The 16,950-nt window shown below is 36.0% G+C and overlaps 1 protein-coding gene across 1 annotated transcript; it reads left to right on the top strand.

The window, feature by feature from the left end:
• Nucleotides 1-307: 307 nt before the first annotated feature.
• Nucleotides 308-1,699, top strand: LOC120118775 (spore wall protein 2-like). Its single transcript, XM_039138761.1, has 4 exons — nt 308-454; nt 663-761; nt 858-913; nt 1,012-1,699. The coding sequence occupies exons 1-4, from the start codon at nt 308-310 to the stop codon at nt 1,697-1,699; spliced, it is 990 nt and encodes a 329-aa protein (XP_038994692.1).
• Nucleotides 1,700-16,950: the final 15,251 nt, after the last annotated feature.

Genomic DNA, 16,950 nt, shown 5'->3' with positions numbered 1-16,950 from the left:
CGCCTTTGGGCAGGCCCAGATGCCAACAACCACCTTTCATAATTTTGGATTTAGGCTGTGTTTTCCCGCCAGATCCCTTGACAGTTATAACGGAAAAAAGAATCAATCTGCTTCATCTTTTATATGAAGCTCATCATCCCCATTTCTCCTTCAAAGAAGCTTGAATCCCATTCAGAAAATACGAACTGGTAAGAAGTCAGAATCAAGAAACCCTGAATGTTCATCTTTGTAATATAACTTTGGGTGTTTTCTTCTACTCAGCTGAAACAAAAGAATCAAAGAAGATCGTTTCCTCAAAGCTGTTTCAATGGCGTCGCCTTCAAACCCAAACTCCGGTCCTCCATATCATCTGAGTATTGGAACTCGTTACTTCTTATGTAGTGGTTGCAAAACCCCGTACTCGACCCCGACAACTTCATGGCGTTGTATAAACTCTCTCTCTCTTTTAATATATGTATGTAAGTATGTATGTATATCCCAATAATATTCTTGTTTTACTAATGCAATTTCGGTTCTTGATCGTCTTCTTCGGGATAAGTTAATTTCTTTGGAAAAGGAAAGCACGACGGATGGAATTCTTGCGACGATTGGTTAGTTGTCGTTCACTGAAGAACTCAATCTACATTTCATTGTATAATTAATCTTGTGCTTGGTTGATATAGTTCAACGTGAGTACGATGAAATTCACAGGTCGAGAGTCCATGAATTGCCAGTCAAATGTCAGTTGTAAAGATTGCAACAAACACATTGGAGAGAAATTTGTAAGTTGTTTTTATGCCTCTGTTTCTCTCTCTCTCTCTCTCTTTTTCTGTTGATCAAATATTATCTGAGTGTGTTTTTTCACTTACTGAGTTCAGATTGTGGTTAGTGATAATGATCCTCCTCCGCCTCGCCCTATCCATTGGAAGGGAAGGTTTTATTTATACGTAAGTTGTTTCTCTTTCAAGTGGTGGAATCATATTCCGAAATTAGAAGTTGATTTCTGAATGAAAAAGGAGGTTGCATTTGTAGCGATCGGATGCTGTATTGGGATGGAGATCAGATGCTTGATGCTGCTGACTCACCTGCTGCCCAGCCTGTCAGGAAGACTTTTGTTTACGATGGAACCCAGTTGCTTTATAGTGATGGAACCATCCAGGGAATCAATGACAATGAGGGAACTAGTGAGCGAACCGATCAGGGAATCAATGCTGAAACCGACTTGGAAACTGATGAGGAAACCGACGACGGAAGTAGCGAGGAAACCGGCGGTGGAACTAGCGAGGAAACCGACGAGGGAACTAGCGAGGAAACTGTCGATGGAACTAGCGACGAAACTGACGAGGAAACCGGCGAGGGAGCTAGCGAGGACACTGACGAGGGAACCGGTGATGGAACTAGCGAGGAAACTAACGAGGAAACCGGTGATGGAACTAGCGAGGAAACTGACGAGGAAACCGGCGAGGGAACTACCGAGGGAACCGGCGAGGGAAGCAATGAGGAAACCGCTAAGGAAACTAATGAGGAAACCGACAAAGAAATCGAGGAGGGAACCGACAAGGGAACCAATGAGGAAACCCATGAGGAAATTGCTAAGGAAACTAATGAGGAAACCGGTGAGGGAACCAATGAGGAAACCGTCGGTGGAATCGATGAGGAAACCAGCGAGGGAACAAATGAAGAAACCGGGAAGAAAACCGGAGAGGAAGATCGCCAGTAGATGAAATCTTGGAAAAAGAGTTGACAATATGAACAAGGAAAACAATTGTTAGATTTGTTGTTCATTTTAGCTTTCATTTTTAGTTTGGTACATGGCCAATGCCAACATTTTGTGCAGGGAAACTAATTCAAGTAAGCATATTTTGATGCGTTCTGAGACAGTTTTGCGTTTCGTATATAATTATGATCATAGCAAAATAAAACCTATATTTCGGATTACCCAATCAAAAAAAATATTTTATTCAAAGCAAATTATGTTAAAAATCAAATCACAGTTTCAATCATTTGACATAGCAAATCGTAGTTATATAAACAATATATTTATAGACGGAGATTTTAGAGTTGAGTCATTTAATAGATGGAGATGCATCTAAATACTGATTTATCTTATTTCTTTATGTTTTTTCTTTACTTAATTTTTTGCAATGAGTGCAACAGTCACCTTGGCTGTAAGTTGTTTACATTCGTTTTCTTGTATACTTGGGCTTTAACAGTAACACTCATTTACTTCATTCGTAAGTTCCTTTTACTTTCATTCGTATGTTTGATGCCAATGCCAAGAAATCATATTCTGAAATAAAAGCTACTATAATTGGCCGGGATGACTGAGAATGCAAATTCAAACAACAATTGCTGATGGTTTTTGTTTTTCATTTTAGCTTCCGTGAGTTTGGTACTAGGTAACTGCTGTTAGAACAATGATTTACAGTGCATGCCATTTATTTTGAATTACATAGTTTTGATGGTCAACATAATGCAGCTTCAACGAAGATATTCCATATGATTACTCCAAATTCATCGGAAGAGAAGATTAGTTCAATGGATCATGATGCGATTATTTGTTCACAGAATCTATTTCAATTCTGAGGAAACTGTGTATGTAGGAGACGAAACTCTATGATGAAGTCAAGGTATGGTTCAAAATGACTATCATGAGAATGGCCCGTTAAGTCGATAACGACATAGTGACATAATTAAACGTAAAACATAACTACGTTAGTGTTAAATTTGGGAAAAAATTAAAGTTAGATAATATAAATAAATCAATACTCAAAATTAAATGATATGATCTGAAGTAGTTTTTTTAAATATATATATATAAAAGGCTTGTCTAAAAAATATTTGACCTTTGATTCTAATTTAATACGCCCAACACTTAGTATAACTTACTTTTTGGTCAAAATAGATTCTTAGAGTATTCAATTTTTTTATCTAAGTTTATAAAAAAGTTGACATGCGATATTAATTAAAGAATATTTTAGGTATTTAGATAAAAAAATTTGAATACTTTAGGTACTATTTTGACTAAAAAAATACTTTAGGTACCTATTTTGACCAAAAAATAAGTTTAGATACTTATTTTGACAAAAAAATACTTTAGATACTTAAATGAAAAAAGATGATATACTTTAGGTACTTATTTGTGATATAAGCCATATATAAAACAAGATTAGATATAATAGGTGTTGAGAAGTCAATATTAGCCTAAATAAGTTCACACCTAAATTAATTTGATTTCATTGCTTACATCAATTTAGATGTCATTGCTTACATCAATTTAGTTAGGTGAATATTAGGTATTTTTCTCATTTTTAATTTCAATGATTTAAATTATTTTGTGGTTATTTTAATGAGTGATTTAGAGTGGTTCTTGTAACCTATAAATACCCCATTTATATTTGAGTTTTATCATCTAACAATAAAAGCTTAATTATAAGCATTTGAAAGCTTTCTTAAGAGTTCTTTCTCTTTTGCAATTTTGTGAGATTATTCTAAAAATAGTTTTTCTTCTTCTCGATTAATTAGAGTTTTTACTCTATTTTGATTCGACAATTGGTATCAGAGCCATGTTATAAGGTCTCTTGAAATTCTAAATATGCTCTGTAGATGCAGTTTTAACTGATCTTCCACATCAGAAAATATTTTTTGAGATTATTGTCGGAGTTATTACAAACCTTGTGGAGCTTCTTTGTGTTTAGAGTAATTTAGTACTTTGCACGTATGTTACTCAAGCTTGTTCGGTGTAGTCAAAGTCTTGCCGTTATGATGGGTGACCTTCAAGTAGTTGGAGGAATAAAAAAGCTCAACAACCAAAACTATAACACGTGGTCAACGTGTATAGAGTCTTACCTTCAAGGTCAAGACTTGTGGGAGGTTGTCGGTGGTAGTGAAGTTACACAACCGGTTGCGGAAGATGCTAACGGTGTCTTGCGAAAGTGGAAAATTAAAGCAGGCAAAACAATGTTTGCTTTAAAGACCACAATAAAAGAAGAAATGTTGGAGCATATTCGGGATACTAAATCACCGAAGAAAGCATGGGACACCTTTGTTACACTCTTTTAGAAGAGGAATTATACAAAATTGTAACTTCTCGAGAATGAACTTCTATCGATGGCGCAAAGCGACATGGCGGTTGCCTAATACTTTCACAAGGTGAAGTCGATATGCAATGAAATTTCAGAATTAGATTCAACAACTGCTATTGGGGAAGCCATGATAAAAAGAATAATTATCCATGGTTTGAGACCCAAATATCAAGGGTTTGTTGTCGCTGTACAGGGATAGCCGACACAACCATCGCTTGTTGAGTTCAAAAATTTGCTTGCAGGTCAAGAAGCCATGGCCAAGCAAATGGGAGGAGTCTTGTTAAAGGGTGAAGAGGAAGCGCTCTACACCAGCAAAATCATAGGCACTTTTCAGCCGTATACCTGCAGTGGATCTAAAAAGAAAGGTGACAAGGTGAAAAATTACCAAGGAAATGGAGCCCCTCATTCAGGGGGAGCTTCCAAAAATCGTATTAATAGTAGAAAGTTCGATGACCAGTGTTACAACTGTGGGAAGATGTAATATTGCTACTTCTAGTTCGAAGGAGTAGTGAAGATGGTTGGGATGCTGAAGCGTTATTTGTTACGGAGGAAGAAGAATTAGCTCTCATGGTAACAACACCAAAACGGATTGACTACAAGAATGATTGGATCATAGATTCGGACTGCTCAAATCATATGACAAGTGACAAACAGAAGTTGCAAAATCTGTCTGAGTACAATGGAGGTCATGTGGTAGTGACAGCTAACAACTCAAGGTTACCAAAAACTCTCATCGGTAAGATGATAGTTATGCCTCGATATAATTCTAACCAGGTGCAACTTCAAAATGTTTACCATGTCCCATAAATGAAGAAAAATTTGCTATCTATGGCTCAATTGACATCATCTGACCATTATATCTTATTTGGTCTCCAAGACGTGAAGGTTTATCGTGACCTCAAAATCTAAGAAACACCAATAATGGAGGGACGACGTTTGGAGTCAATCTATGTGATGTCAGTAGAGTATGTATATGTTGACAGGACAAGAAAAAAATGAGACATCAGATCTATGACAAATGGAGTTAGGTCATGTTAGCTATTCCAAGCTAAGTGTGATGGTGAAGAAGTCGATGCTTAAGGGGATTCCTCAACTAGACGTGAGAACAGACACTGTCTATGTGGGATGCCAGTATAGTAAAGTACACTAATTACCATATGACGAGTTAAAGTTTAAAGCAAAAGAACCGTTAGAGTTGGTTCACTCTGATGTGTTCGAACCGGTTAAGCAACTGTTAATTAGTAGTATGCGGTACATGGTAACATTCATTGATGACTTCTCCAGGTGTTGGTTTTCTTTATGAAAGAAAAATCTGACACATTCTCAAAGTTTAAATTGTTCAGAGACTCAGCTGAAGGAGAAGTGGGAAAGAAGATATGTTTCTTGCGCATAGATAACGGAGGAGAATATATATCAAATGAGTTCTCTCAATACCAAAGAGAATGTTGAATATGTCATCAATACACTTGTGCCAACACGCCACAATAAAATGGTGTAGCGAAAAGAAAAAATTGGCATCTTGCAGAAATTTGTTGAAGTATGCTACATGCAAAGAACGTACATGGAAGGTTTTGGGCTGAAGCAATGAGGACTGCAGCCTTTGTGATCAACAGACTTCCTCAACCAAGGTTAGGATTTGTTTCACCTTTTGAGAAACTATGGAACATGAAACCTAAAGTTAGCTACTTTCGAGTATTTGGTTGTGTATGTTATGTGTTTGTTCCTGATTATTTACGGAGAAAATTTGATAAGAAAGTTATTAGATGTATCTTTGTGGGATACAACAGCCAGAGAAAGGAGTAGAAATGTTGTAATCCAATGATTAGAAGATGCTACACGTCACGAAATGTAGTATTTGATGAAGCATCTTCTTGGTGGTCATCAAAGAAGGAGGTGTTTCCAGACTTTAGAAAATTTGGAGACAAGCTTTAATAAAAGATGGGGGAACATATTGTTCAACTCCAAACAAGTTCAAATGAATCAGAAGATCCAAACGACGATGATATTGCACAAAGAGTGACTCAGAATCCTTGACAAACTGGCGTGTATCAACAACCTAATGAAGAAGGTGGCCTAGTGAATAGAAGAATCAATTCCACAATCTCAACTCCAAAGGTCAACAAGAATACGAAGGACAAATCCCAAATATGCAAATGCAACCATAATTGAAGAAGCAACAAAGCTTGAGATGTTCAAAGAAGCAACGTAGAGTTCTAAGTGGATGGCAGCTATGAAAAAAGAGATCGATTCACTTCAGCAAAATCAAACTTGGGATCTTGTGCCAAAGACAAAAGATGTGTAATCCATATCTTGCAAATGGGTTTACAAGATAAAGCGCCGTCTAGATGGGTCAATCGAGAGTACAAGGCATGATTGGTAGCTCGTGGTTTCTCTTAACAGTTTGGACTGGACTATGATGAAACATTTAGTCAACTGGCCAAACTTACAACCGTACGAGTCCTACTTGCACTTATAGCCAACAAAGACTGTAATTTGTGGCATATGGATGTGAAGAATACTTTTCTTCATGGAAAGCTAGATCGAGAGTCTACATGACCTAACCAATGGGTTTTCAGAGCCAAGATCATCCTGAATATGTGTGTAAGCTGCGAAAAGCACTCTACGGATTGAAACAAGCACATAGGGCGTGGTATGGTAAGATTGCTGAATTTCTAAAGAAAAGTGGCTATTCAGTAACACCTGTAGATTCTAGTTTGTTTGTCAAAGTCAATGAAGGTAAGCTAGATATCGTGCTAGTGTACGTGGATGACTTAATCATAACCGGTGATGATGAGGTAGAAATTCTTCAGACGAAGGAGAATTTATCAGTCTGTTTCCAATGAAGGAACTTGGACAACTTAAGCATTTCCTTGGTCTAGAGGTTGATCGCACACATGAAGGAATATTTTTGTGTCAACAGAAATATGCTAAAGATTTATTAAAAAGGTTTGGAATACTCCAATGCAAGTCAACTTCGATGCCAATGGAACCAAATGCCAAAATGTGTGCATATGAAGGAAAAGATTTGGAAGATGCCACAATCTATCAACAATTGGTAAGTAGCCTGATCTACTTAACCTTGACCCGACCTGACATTTCTTATGCACTTGGTGCGATGAGTCGGTGTATGAAAAAACCAAAGAAACCTCATTTGGAAGCAGTTCCACGAATACTAAGATATGCGAAGAGTACAATTGACTATGTTTTTTTGTACAAGAAAGGTGAAGAATGCAAGTTAGTTGGTTATTGTGATACTGATTATGCAGGAGATCATGACACCAGAAGATCAACAATTGAGTATGTGTTTAATCTTGGCTCCAAAACAATTTCTTGGTGTAGTAAGAGAAAACCGAATATGTCCTTGTCAACTACGGAAGCAGAGTACCGAGCAGTAACAATGGCAGCTCAAGAAAGCATATGGCTGATACAACTAATAAATGATCTACATCAACCAGTAGATTATGCAGTTCTATTGTACTGTGACAACTAATCGGCAATTCAGCTGGCGAAGAATCCTGCTTTTCATGCAAGAACAAAACATGTGGAATTACATTACCAATTTGTTAGGGAAAAAGTTTTGCAAGAAGAGATTGAGATGAGACAAATCAAGATAGATGAACAAATTGTTGACTTGTTTACAAAAAGCTTGAGTGTTGGAAAGTTTGAATATTTCCGTCGTCAGCTTGACTCGATTCAAAGAATGGGGGCTAACATTGAGGGGAGTGTTGAGAAGTCAATATTAGTCTAAATAAGTCCACACCTAAATTAATTTGATGTCATTTCTTACATCAATTTAGTTAGGTGAAAATTAGGTATTTTTCTCATTTTTAATTTTAATTGTTTAAATTATTTTGTGGTTATTTTAATGAGTGGTTTAGATTGGTTCTTGTAACCTATAAATACCCCATTTGAATTTGAGTTTTATCATCCAACAATAAAAGCTTAATTATAAGCATTTGAAAGCTTTCTTAAGAGTTATTTCTCTTTTGTAATTTGTGAGATTATTCTAAGAGAGTTTTTTCTTCTCGATCAATTAGAGTTTTTACTCTATTTTGATTCAACAATAGGATCCTAGGTTATTTATATATAAATAATTGTTACTAGAGCATCATATTTATTTTTGATAAAAATATGTTATACAAGAATGAACTGACCGAACTCAATGGTAAGGAAATTGTTATTATTTCTTGAGATTTCGGGTTCGAGCATAAGAAATGCCATAAATGTGAGCGTTTAATGTCAAATGGTTAAGAGTTATATTTGAAGAGATAGTACCTTGTACCTACTCAAATTAATAAAAAAAATGTTATACAACACTCTCATCTCCCTCCTCCACGTGGAATTTTAGAAAAAAATATGTTAAATTCTAGCAAACAACACTTCCGCACGTGCCCCACGCGTCGATCCCTATGAGTAGGGGTTGTTTTTCGTCTAGGGGACTCTTAGAATCAGTTTGAACCAGTCCAGACCTCTCGAATGGAGCCGTCCCAACCGAGTCAAGTCGAGCCGCACCTGAATGAGCCATTAAACACCGTTGATCGTTGACTGACATTGACATTTTTTTAAAAGGCATATTTTGGCTTTGTTGACATTCTGAGTATGTTTTTAGGGTCTATTTTGTCAAATTCAAACTCGTTAAGTTGTTTTTCAGTATTTTACCTTCTGATTCAATCTGATTTTCACAATCAAGTTTTGTTTCTAATGTAATTTTTTTGTCTTGTATCTAAGATATTTTCGGAAGTCGAAATCAAGTTTGAAAGCGATTAAAAAGTTTCTAAAGGTCGACCGATGTAGCTTAGAAATTGAGGTAATACTCTATTACCTTTTGCATGCTTTAGAACCTAGTTGGTAATTGATATTTGCACGAATAAAAATGTATGCTCGGAACCTTAAAGTATGTTTCTCTCTGTTTATTGTTCTAACACCTAAAATATTTGGATGTGAAATGACAAAAATACCCTTAAGCTTTAAAAAAGATATGGATTATCTCTAATAATGGAATTAACCTAAGAAGTAAAGCTTGGTTTGATAGAATTATTGATTCACCAGATAAATTCCTGATTTGTTTGAAAAATTTCTGATAATTGATTTCTTACCTCTAAGAAGGCACACGACCTAAAATTTCTGATTTTCGAGCAAACACCCGAAAAATAATTTATAAACTAAAGACAATTCACTAGAATCCCCTACACAACAAAGACAATAATTGCATACCAAAGAAGCATCGATTTATAAACTATTTTTCACTTTGACTAAAAATTAACCGATTTCCTTTCAAGAATGAAGACTTCACGATTTCCCTTTCAAGAATGAAGACTTCAAGATTTCTCTAGCTGAATAGAATCTTCGATGATTTCTTCTTCATTACCATCAAATTGAATCTCTATTCTTCTCTCAAGACCAATGAATTTTCTAACCTCCTGTATCAAATAATTCCTTCTACTAGAGAGGTTTGTTTCTGAAAGAAAAGTCTCAGAGATTTCTAGCTTGTCATCTCCATTTTGTTTAAGTTTATTTTTTTTTATTGCATGATCTCTCTCTTCCCCCCAAATTCTGAGAGGATCTTGTCTTGAATTCAAACATGAATGCATATTTCTTTACAAATTGATTGTATCCCATTAAGCCTAGGGAAAGATATTATTATAATGTTGGAGTTGTTTCACGACTTATTTGATAAATTCTAAAATGTCTTAAGGATATTAATCATTTTCCTGATCCTTGCGGATTAAAGGATCGTTAGGGAATTTTTTTTTCGTAACTTCACATTTCAAAAGTTTCAATACAAAGAGTGTCCAGTAGTATGATGTAGCTCTTTTCGTATCCAATTTATTATAAACAATTGCAATGTACTAAGAATAATGAAAGTTTATAATTTTGGCGGTGTTAGATTTTCCAAGAAATCTCTACAGTTATAACTAAAGAGGTAAACCTACCTACCTACCTACCTACCTACCTACCCACCTACCTACCCACCTACCCACCCACCTACCCACCCACCCACCACCCACCCACCCACCCACCCACCTACCTACCTACCTATCTATCTAAGATATTTTCGGACGTCAAAATCAAGTTTGAGAGCGATTAAAAAGTGTCTAATGGTCGACCGATGTAGCTTAAAAATTGAGGTAATACTCTATTACCTTTTGCATGCTTTATGCAACTAGTTGGTAGTTGATATTTGCCGCTTGAATTATTGATATAATAAAATTGGGTAATTCACATAACAAGTCCTTGTATTCTCTAGGATTTTTTAAAAACGACCAATATTTTTGCTTATTTTACAAAATAGTCTCCAAAATTTCTAGAAGTTTCAATTTAGTGACTCGACAAGCAACTTTGCTTTACCTCGATTCACTGCACTATCGATCATGAGATCGCCGCCTGCAGAAGTCGCGACAGATAACCCCAATTGCTTGGAAATATTCTGGAGTTGCCGATTCTAGTGTTTTTGTTATACTTATATTTAGGATTCTGCCTTTATATTTTAATTTAATACAATTTAATTCATCTATTTTATAATAAATAAGTTCAAATAGTTAATATAGTTCATTATTCAAATTAAAATGTTACTTCATATTTTCACTTAGAAACATTTTAAAATCTATTTGGTTAAACTATATTATATATCAATTTCGCTTAGACAACATTTTAAAAATCATTAAAAATGATTCCTTATAATTATAATTAGTTTTATTATGTTTCAAGATAAGTTGTGCAAAATTTAAAAAAATTCACGACCGCGACACTCGCAGTGACCGCGAAGACATCTGTTATGTCCGCAAACGCTATTTAAAACCATGCACGAGACTGTGACAAGGATTTCTGGCTTTGATTTGGTCTAAAAAACAGTTGATTGATATTTCCTTTCTATATAATCTGCTCATTTTACATTGCATTGTTTCGTTCTTTTTTATAGAATGCAATTTGTTTAGTATATAATTTGCTCATTTTACCTTGCATTCTATCGCCTTTGATTTGAATAAATCTTATATATTAATTTTTTTTGATAAATAAATAAAGAAACCTATTATCTAGTTACATACGCAATCCTTGTGAATAGGAAAGCTAAGCTATCTTGTGGCTCGTGTAATTCCTGGGTGGGGCATTTGGTTGTTGCCATGCTAGTCTGGCCAGTCGTTGGCTAGTTTGTGGCCTTCCCGGGGAGCGTATGAGAATGAGATTTTCCATTCTATATTTAGTAGTTCTGATATTTGATGAGAAATCTGGAGTCTTCTGCCTCCCATAGAGGAGCTGGTTATCGTTTGGATTGCTTCTTTGCAGTCCGATTCTACGCGTATCTGGTTGTATCCTAATTTCCATTAGTAGCAAAGGTCTCCAAGAATGCCCCATAACTTCGCCTCCAAACTCGAACAAATGCATATAAACTTTGAAAATCCCATGAGCCACTTACCGCGTTCATCGCTGAGTAGGCCCCCACACGCTGCTTCTCCATTTACAGCTTTCCTTCCTCGTCGGTGTTAATTTTGATCCAACCCGGAACCGGTAGTTTCCATTGTATGTTGCGTTGAATTGGCTGGGGCCTTGCCTTTGTGTTTACAGTGCTAAGACCTCCTTCTTGCATAGCCGTGAATATCATTTGCATGCTTTGTTCTAGTATGGTTCAGATTCTCATGTACTCGGGTCGATCGTTGTAGCCACAGGCACCAAAGTAAGTAGGATGTTGTAGCCTTGTAGGCTTCTATTAACCTCTAGACACCCATTTTCGTCCGGGATTATGTTTTATTATTTTAATATTTTATATAATTTTATAGTTTTTAAATATATTAATATATTATGTTTAAGAACATATAGTTTTGAAATGTATATTTTTAAATATATATATATATATAGTTTTAAAAAATATATATTATATTTTTGAAAAATATTATATTTTTGAAATATATATATGTTTTGGAAAATATATATAGTTTTGAAATATATATTATATATTTTAAAATATATATGACTTTATTCAAAAAATATATAATATATTAGTTATTATTATTACTTTTTTTAATTTGAGGTCTAGACCAAATAATCCAACAAATGTTTGGTCCAAATTAGGGAATATCCAAGACCAGTAATGGATGAAGCCCAAACGTGAACCCACCTGTTTGACCCAGCAAATGAGCCTGTTTGTCCAAGATTAATCATGCTAGGGTTTTATCATTAACCTTTGGAGTCGCCTTCATCAAAGCAGTCAGATCACAAAGATAATCAACGATTCAAGATGCTTATAAGCTAGGGGTTTTCAAACCCCTAAGGATACATCACATGCACCAATGGCTAACAAACATAGGATCTGGTTGGTTTGATCCAATGGCCACGATCGCACCAGGGGAACCGATAAGTACAATCGGCCAGCCAACAGTGAGTGAAAACCATGTACCGACGAGAACAACACCAAATGTGCATTCATGTGCAGAATAGAACCCATTCACCGAAAATTGAGGCAAGAATCACCAATCATTCCAAAAATGACCCAATCACCAACATGCAATTCAAAATAAAAACGGTAATAAGATCGGACCAAATTAGGGACAAAATACCTAGGCAAGTCATCAAACAAGGCAACAATGATCGTAATTAGAAAAAAAAAGAAATGATCCCTTTGATTCCGGATTAAAAGGGATCCCAAATCAAAGGAAAGAAATCTTCCCCAAGTGCTATAAAACCTGCAAAAATCAAGAAGAAGGAGGCATGAGCAAGCTTTCATTCGAGCATAAAAAATATAAAAAATATAGACGAGAGGAGACATAGCTTGAGGTCTTTATTGCCAAGATGAGAACCACCAAGGAAATCGAATCGTCGTCCAAAAACTGAGAAAAAGGGAGGCATTTGAGCACTAATGAACCCACAAAAAGAAATACTAAGAAGAGGCTCAACTTTGGGAAGGAAGACTGTCGTCGGGAAGGAAAACTGACGATGGAGAAGGTGATGAGTGATAACTCTGTAAAAAGACTATATTTTATGTATTTTTACTTAAGTTATTGATTGTATAAAAGCCATTCACATAGCATTTTAGCTGCATATAGTTGCATTTAGGACATATTTTCATGTGGTGGATAAGTTTTGCCGAGGCAATGTTTATTTGACTAAACTGATGTTGCTGAGGAGAAGGGTTGTTTGTTGGTTGTGATGATGTATGAAATGAATGAGGAAACATTTATTTGTAGAGATAAATTAATTTGCTAGGGCCAGTGGAACAAATAACAAAGATAATGAGGAACAAATTTTCTTACCAAGCCGAGTTTTTGATCTCACAAGTCTGACGTAGTACAAGACGAAACTACTGATGTCACTTGGCCAGCTGTCCAATACACCTCACGTGAAACCATTCCCCCGTTAAGGAATTTGGGAGAACTACCAGGTACCATATTATTCACACAATGAGTATGAAACCAAGGATATTTAGGGAATTTCCAAGGGCATTAAATCCTAGTAATTCTCACTATAAATATCTCATTATACTACCTTAAAAAGAGGAGAGAATATGCCCTAAAAAGGATGCTTGGAGAAATGCGGCTCCAACACATCATTTTCCACCGTCCCCCACTCGACCGTCCTTGGTACCCTCCATAGCCAACTTCGTCGGAGCAGCGGCTAGGCCCTTGAGAGCGGTTGGCCACTGGAGCAGTCATGGTGGTGGTCTGATGTCACGGCAGATGATACATGCACCACATGCCCTAAAGCTAAGAATGATGAATTTACAATACCACTTGGCCCTATCACACAAGGCCGGACCAAACTTCTTAAAGACAAGCTTAAAATCGCAGTTCAAACATTCATCCGGAAGGGTCTAATAGCAGCATATTTGAAACAACTTTTTGAAGGGTATCCAGTTGTTATCCGGTCGAAATGACTTCTGGAGATACAACCTTATGTCTCTTATCTTTCCAACGGTTCTTGAATCGCATCAATCCGATATTGGAAACTCAAGATATGATCATTTTACTGAAGACGGTGCATGCAGGAAATCTTATACGGGATTAATACGTTATTTTGTAAATATTACGAATTTTCAATATTTATATTGATTATTTGTAATATAATTTAATATAGGATGATTAATTATCTTTTAGGATCAGATTTATTATTTTATTAGGAATTAAGGTTGGGTTAAAACAATATTTTTAGTTATTATTATTTTATTAGGAATTAGAGTTAAAACATGTTTAGTTTATTAATATTTTATTCTTTAGTTATTTAGAACCTTTAGAATTCAGCCCCTATATAAAGGAGGGTTCATTCAACTTTGTAAATCAGATTTCTTTGATCAATAATACAACGAGAGTTTGTTTTTGCAAGTGCTGATTGCCTTGTGCCTTCGAAGCTTATTCTCCTGGAGTTCTTTCAAGTTCTTATGAGGGAGATTAATCTTCACACTCCAATTTGCCTTTTCATCGCGACTAGGAGGGTTGGTTAGAGTCATATTATCGTGTTTGCCTTTTCATTGCGACTAGGAGGGCTCGATAGGACATTATCCATCGATTTTTCACATCCATCCACGCCATCAATCATCTTTACCGTTCACTTTCATAAGGGAGATCTTTGATTTCTTGGTTATTTTCTCTATTTTTAATTCCTTTATCTTTTGTTTATCTTATTTTAATCTTGTTTCTTTTCTTGTTTCCAGCACTAAAAGAAACCCTAAAGAACCCTAGCTATTGCCGCCACCTTCCTCATTCATTCCTTATTGTTCTTCATCGAGTCTAGAGCTTTTCTAGGTTTGATTCTTCAACAAGAGCAACGTTCATCAATCCGCCACCACTTACCTATCAATTGGTATCAGATTTTATCCGATTCTTGGAAAGAAGCAAGCAATTTTGCTTGTTCTTGCACACAAAACCGTCAAGGTACCCCAACGGAGCTAGTTCAGAGAAGATTCATCGTTTCAGGTTCTTTTTATTTAATTTTAATTTAGATTCAAATCATTCTTGTTAGTTTTCTATTTTTTTCAAAAAAAAAAACAAAAAAATAGGCAAAAAAAGGCAAAAAAAAAAAAAAAACCAAAATTTCAAAAAAATTGAAAACGAAGGTATTTAGGGCTGATTTTCTTCAGATATCATATCCATCTTAATTTTAATTTCCAGTCCAAAATTAAATTCAATCAGAGTTCATTAGAGCCTTCAAATATATCATTCAAGTTTTATCAGCAGATTCGGTCTAGAATATTGTCGAATTTCTTGAAAATTATACAGGACGAATTTTGTGGTGAAAATTTCCAGATTGAAACTTCATATATTGGAGATCATTCACACAAAATATAAGAATTTTTAGAGATCAAGAACAACTTCGAAAAAAGTGATCAAGAAAAACAGATTGTTTGAGGACTCACCGTTCAACAGAGTCTACTGGATACTACTGAAGGTATTTGATTCTGAAATTTTACAGGTGGTTTCTTGACGCATCGAAAGACATTCAAGAATTTTTTCAGAATTTTTGGACGCTGGTAATCCCCTCAAAAACGTTGCTCAAGTTGATCCAGCGTTTTCTAGGTTTTCTGGTTTGGTCCCTTTTTCTTTGACTCTTAGTGCTTTAGGTTCTTTTGTTTTTCCTTGTTATTGTTCTTTTGCATTATCTAACACATTATCTTCTTTGTGTTAGTAGGACTAAAGAGTTTGCATACTTCTTCCTTCTTTGCATTCTCGTTCTCTTGGAGTCTAACCTTTGTTTGGCCTCTTAGAGCTTTTAGGTTTTTCTTATCGCCTTTGCTAGTAATCAAACTCCGATACGAACTGTGAAAGACTACTTGGTAAAGTGAGTTTTAAAGAGTACAAGATCGGCTTACTTACCTCTCGTTGTGTTACTTTCTTGGAGTGACTTGTGAGGTTTCTTGCTTTGTTGAATTTATTTTATTTTCTATCTTCTTTTGAGTGTTATAATTGCAGGATGGGCGACAATAACAACGAGACACTTACGGCTATCTTAGCCGCACTTGAACGACTCACAACTCAATTTGATCAACTTAACAATGCCTTGAGAGAACGGCAACCAAACCAGAATCCAAGGCCAAACAATGCTGAACTTTTGGCCCCCAGGCGAGCACAACCACGTTTTCAAACACCCGAACTCTTTGCAAAACCAAAGTTCACGATCCCGTCTTTTAAAGGAGACTACGACCCAGATAAGTACATCGATTGGGAAGGAAAAGTTGATCTCTTGTTCGCATACCATGACTGCCCCCAAGCTGAACAAGTTCCCCTCATCACCTTGGAATTCGAAGGATATGCTCACACTTGGTGGATGCAAACAAGGAAAAAGATCGACAACTACCAAATTCAACCAATCACGTCTTGGACCGAACTCAAACATGCCATGAGGAACCGATTCCTACCGACACATTATACACGAGAAGTTAAACAACGACTACACCGACTTCGACAAGGTAGAAGTTCAGTTGAAGATTACTACAAGGAGATGCAGTCCTTACTCAATAGGGCTAACATAACTGAAGAAGAAGAGGACACCATGTCAAGATTCGTCGTTGGCTTAAACTCAAACATCACTGATCTTCTTGATCTCCATGGGTACGAAAACCTCGAAGATACACTAAAGAAAGCAATGACAATCGAAGCACAAATACAAAGGAGATTCTGATTCAGAGAACATTACCAAGGTACTTCATTCTCTTACCAAGGTAATCCTTCAAATCCTTCCTCATCTTCTACTCCATCTTCTCAAAAAAAGTCGAGAGATGACAAACTCGACAAATAAAAACAACGACCAGCGAAGAATGAGACACTTCCAGCCCCTAAAGACGACACCCGAGCAAGAGACATCAAGTGTTTTAAATGCTTAGGAAGAGGCCATTCAGCCGCAATTGTCCAAACACGAGGACCTTAACCATACTAGGTGATGGATCTTACAATTCTGACTCCGA

The sequence above is a fragment of the Hibiscus syriacus genome, unplaced genomic scaffold, assembly GCF_006381635.1.
Source record: "Hibiscus syriacus cultivar Baekdansim isolate YM2019G1 unplaced genomic scaffold, ASM638163v2 tig00000991_pilon, whole genome shotgun sequence".
Taxonomy (NCBI): domain Eukaryota; kingdom Viridiplantae; phylum Streptophyta; class Magnoliopsida; order Malvales; family Malvaceae; genus Hibiscus; species Hibiscus syriacus.
The sequence above is the reverse complement of the archived record's forward strand: the minus strand, read 5'-3'. Positions and strand labels throughout refer to the sequence as shown.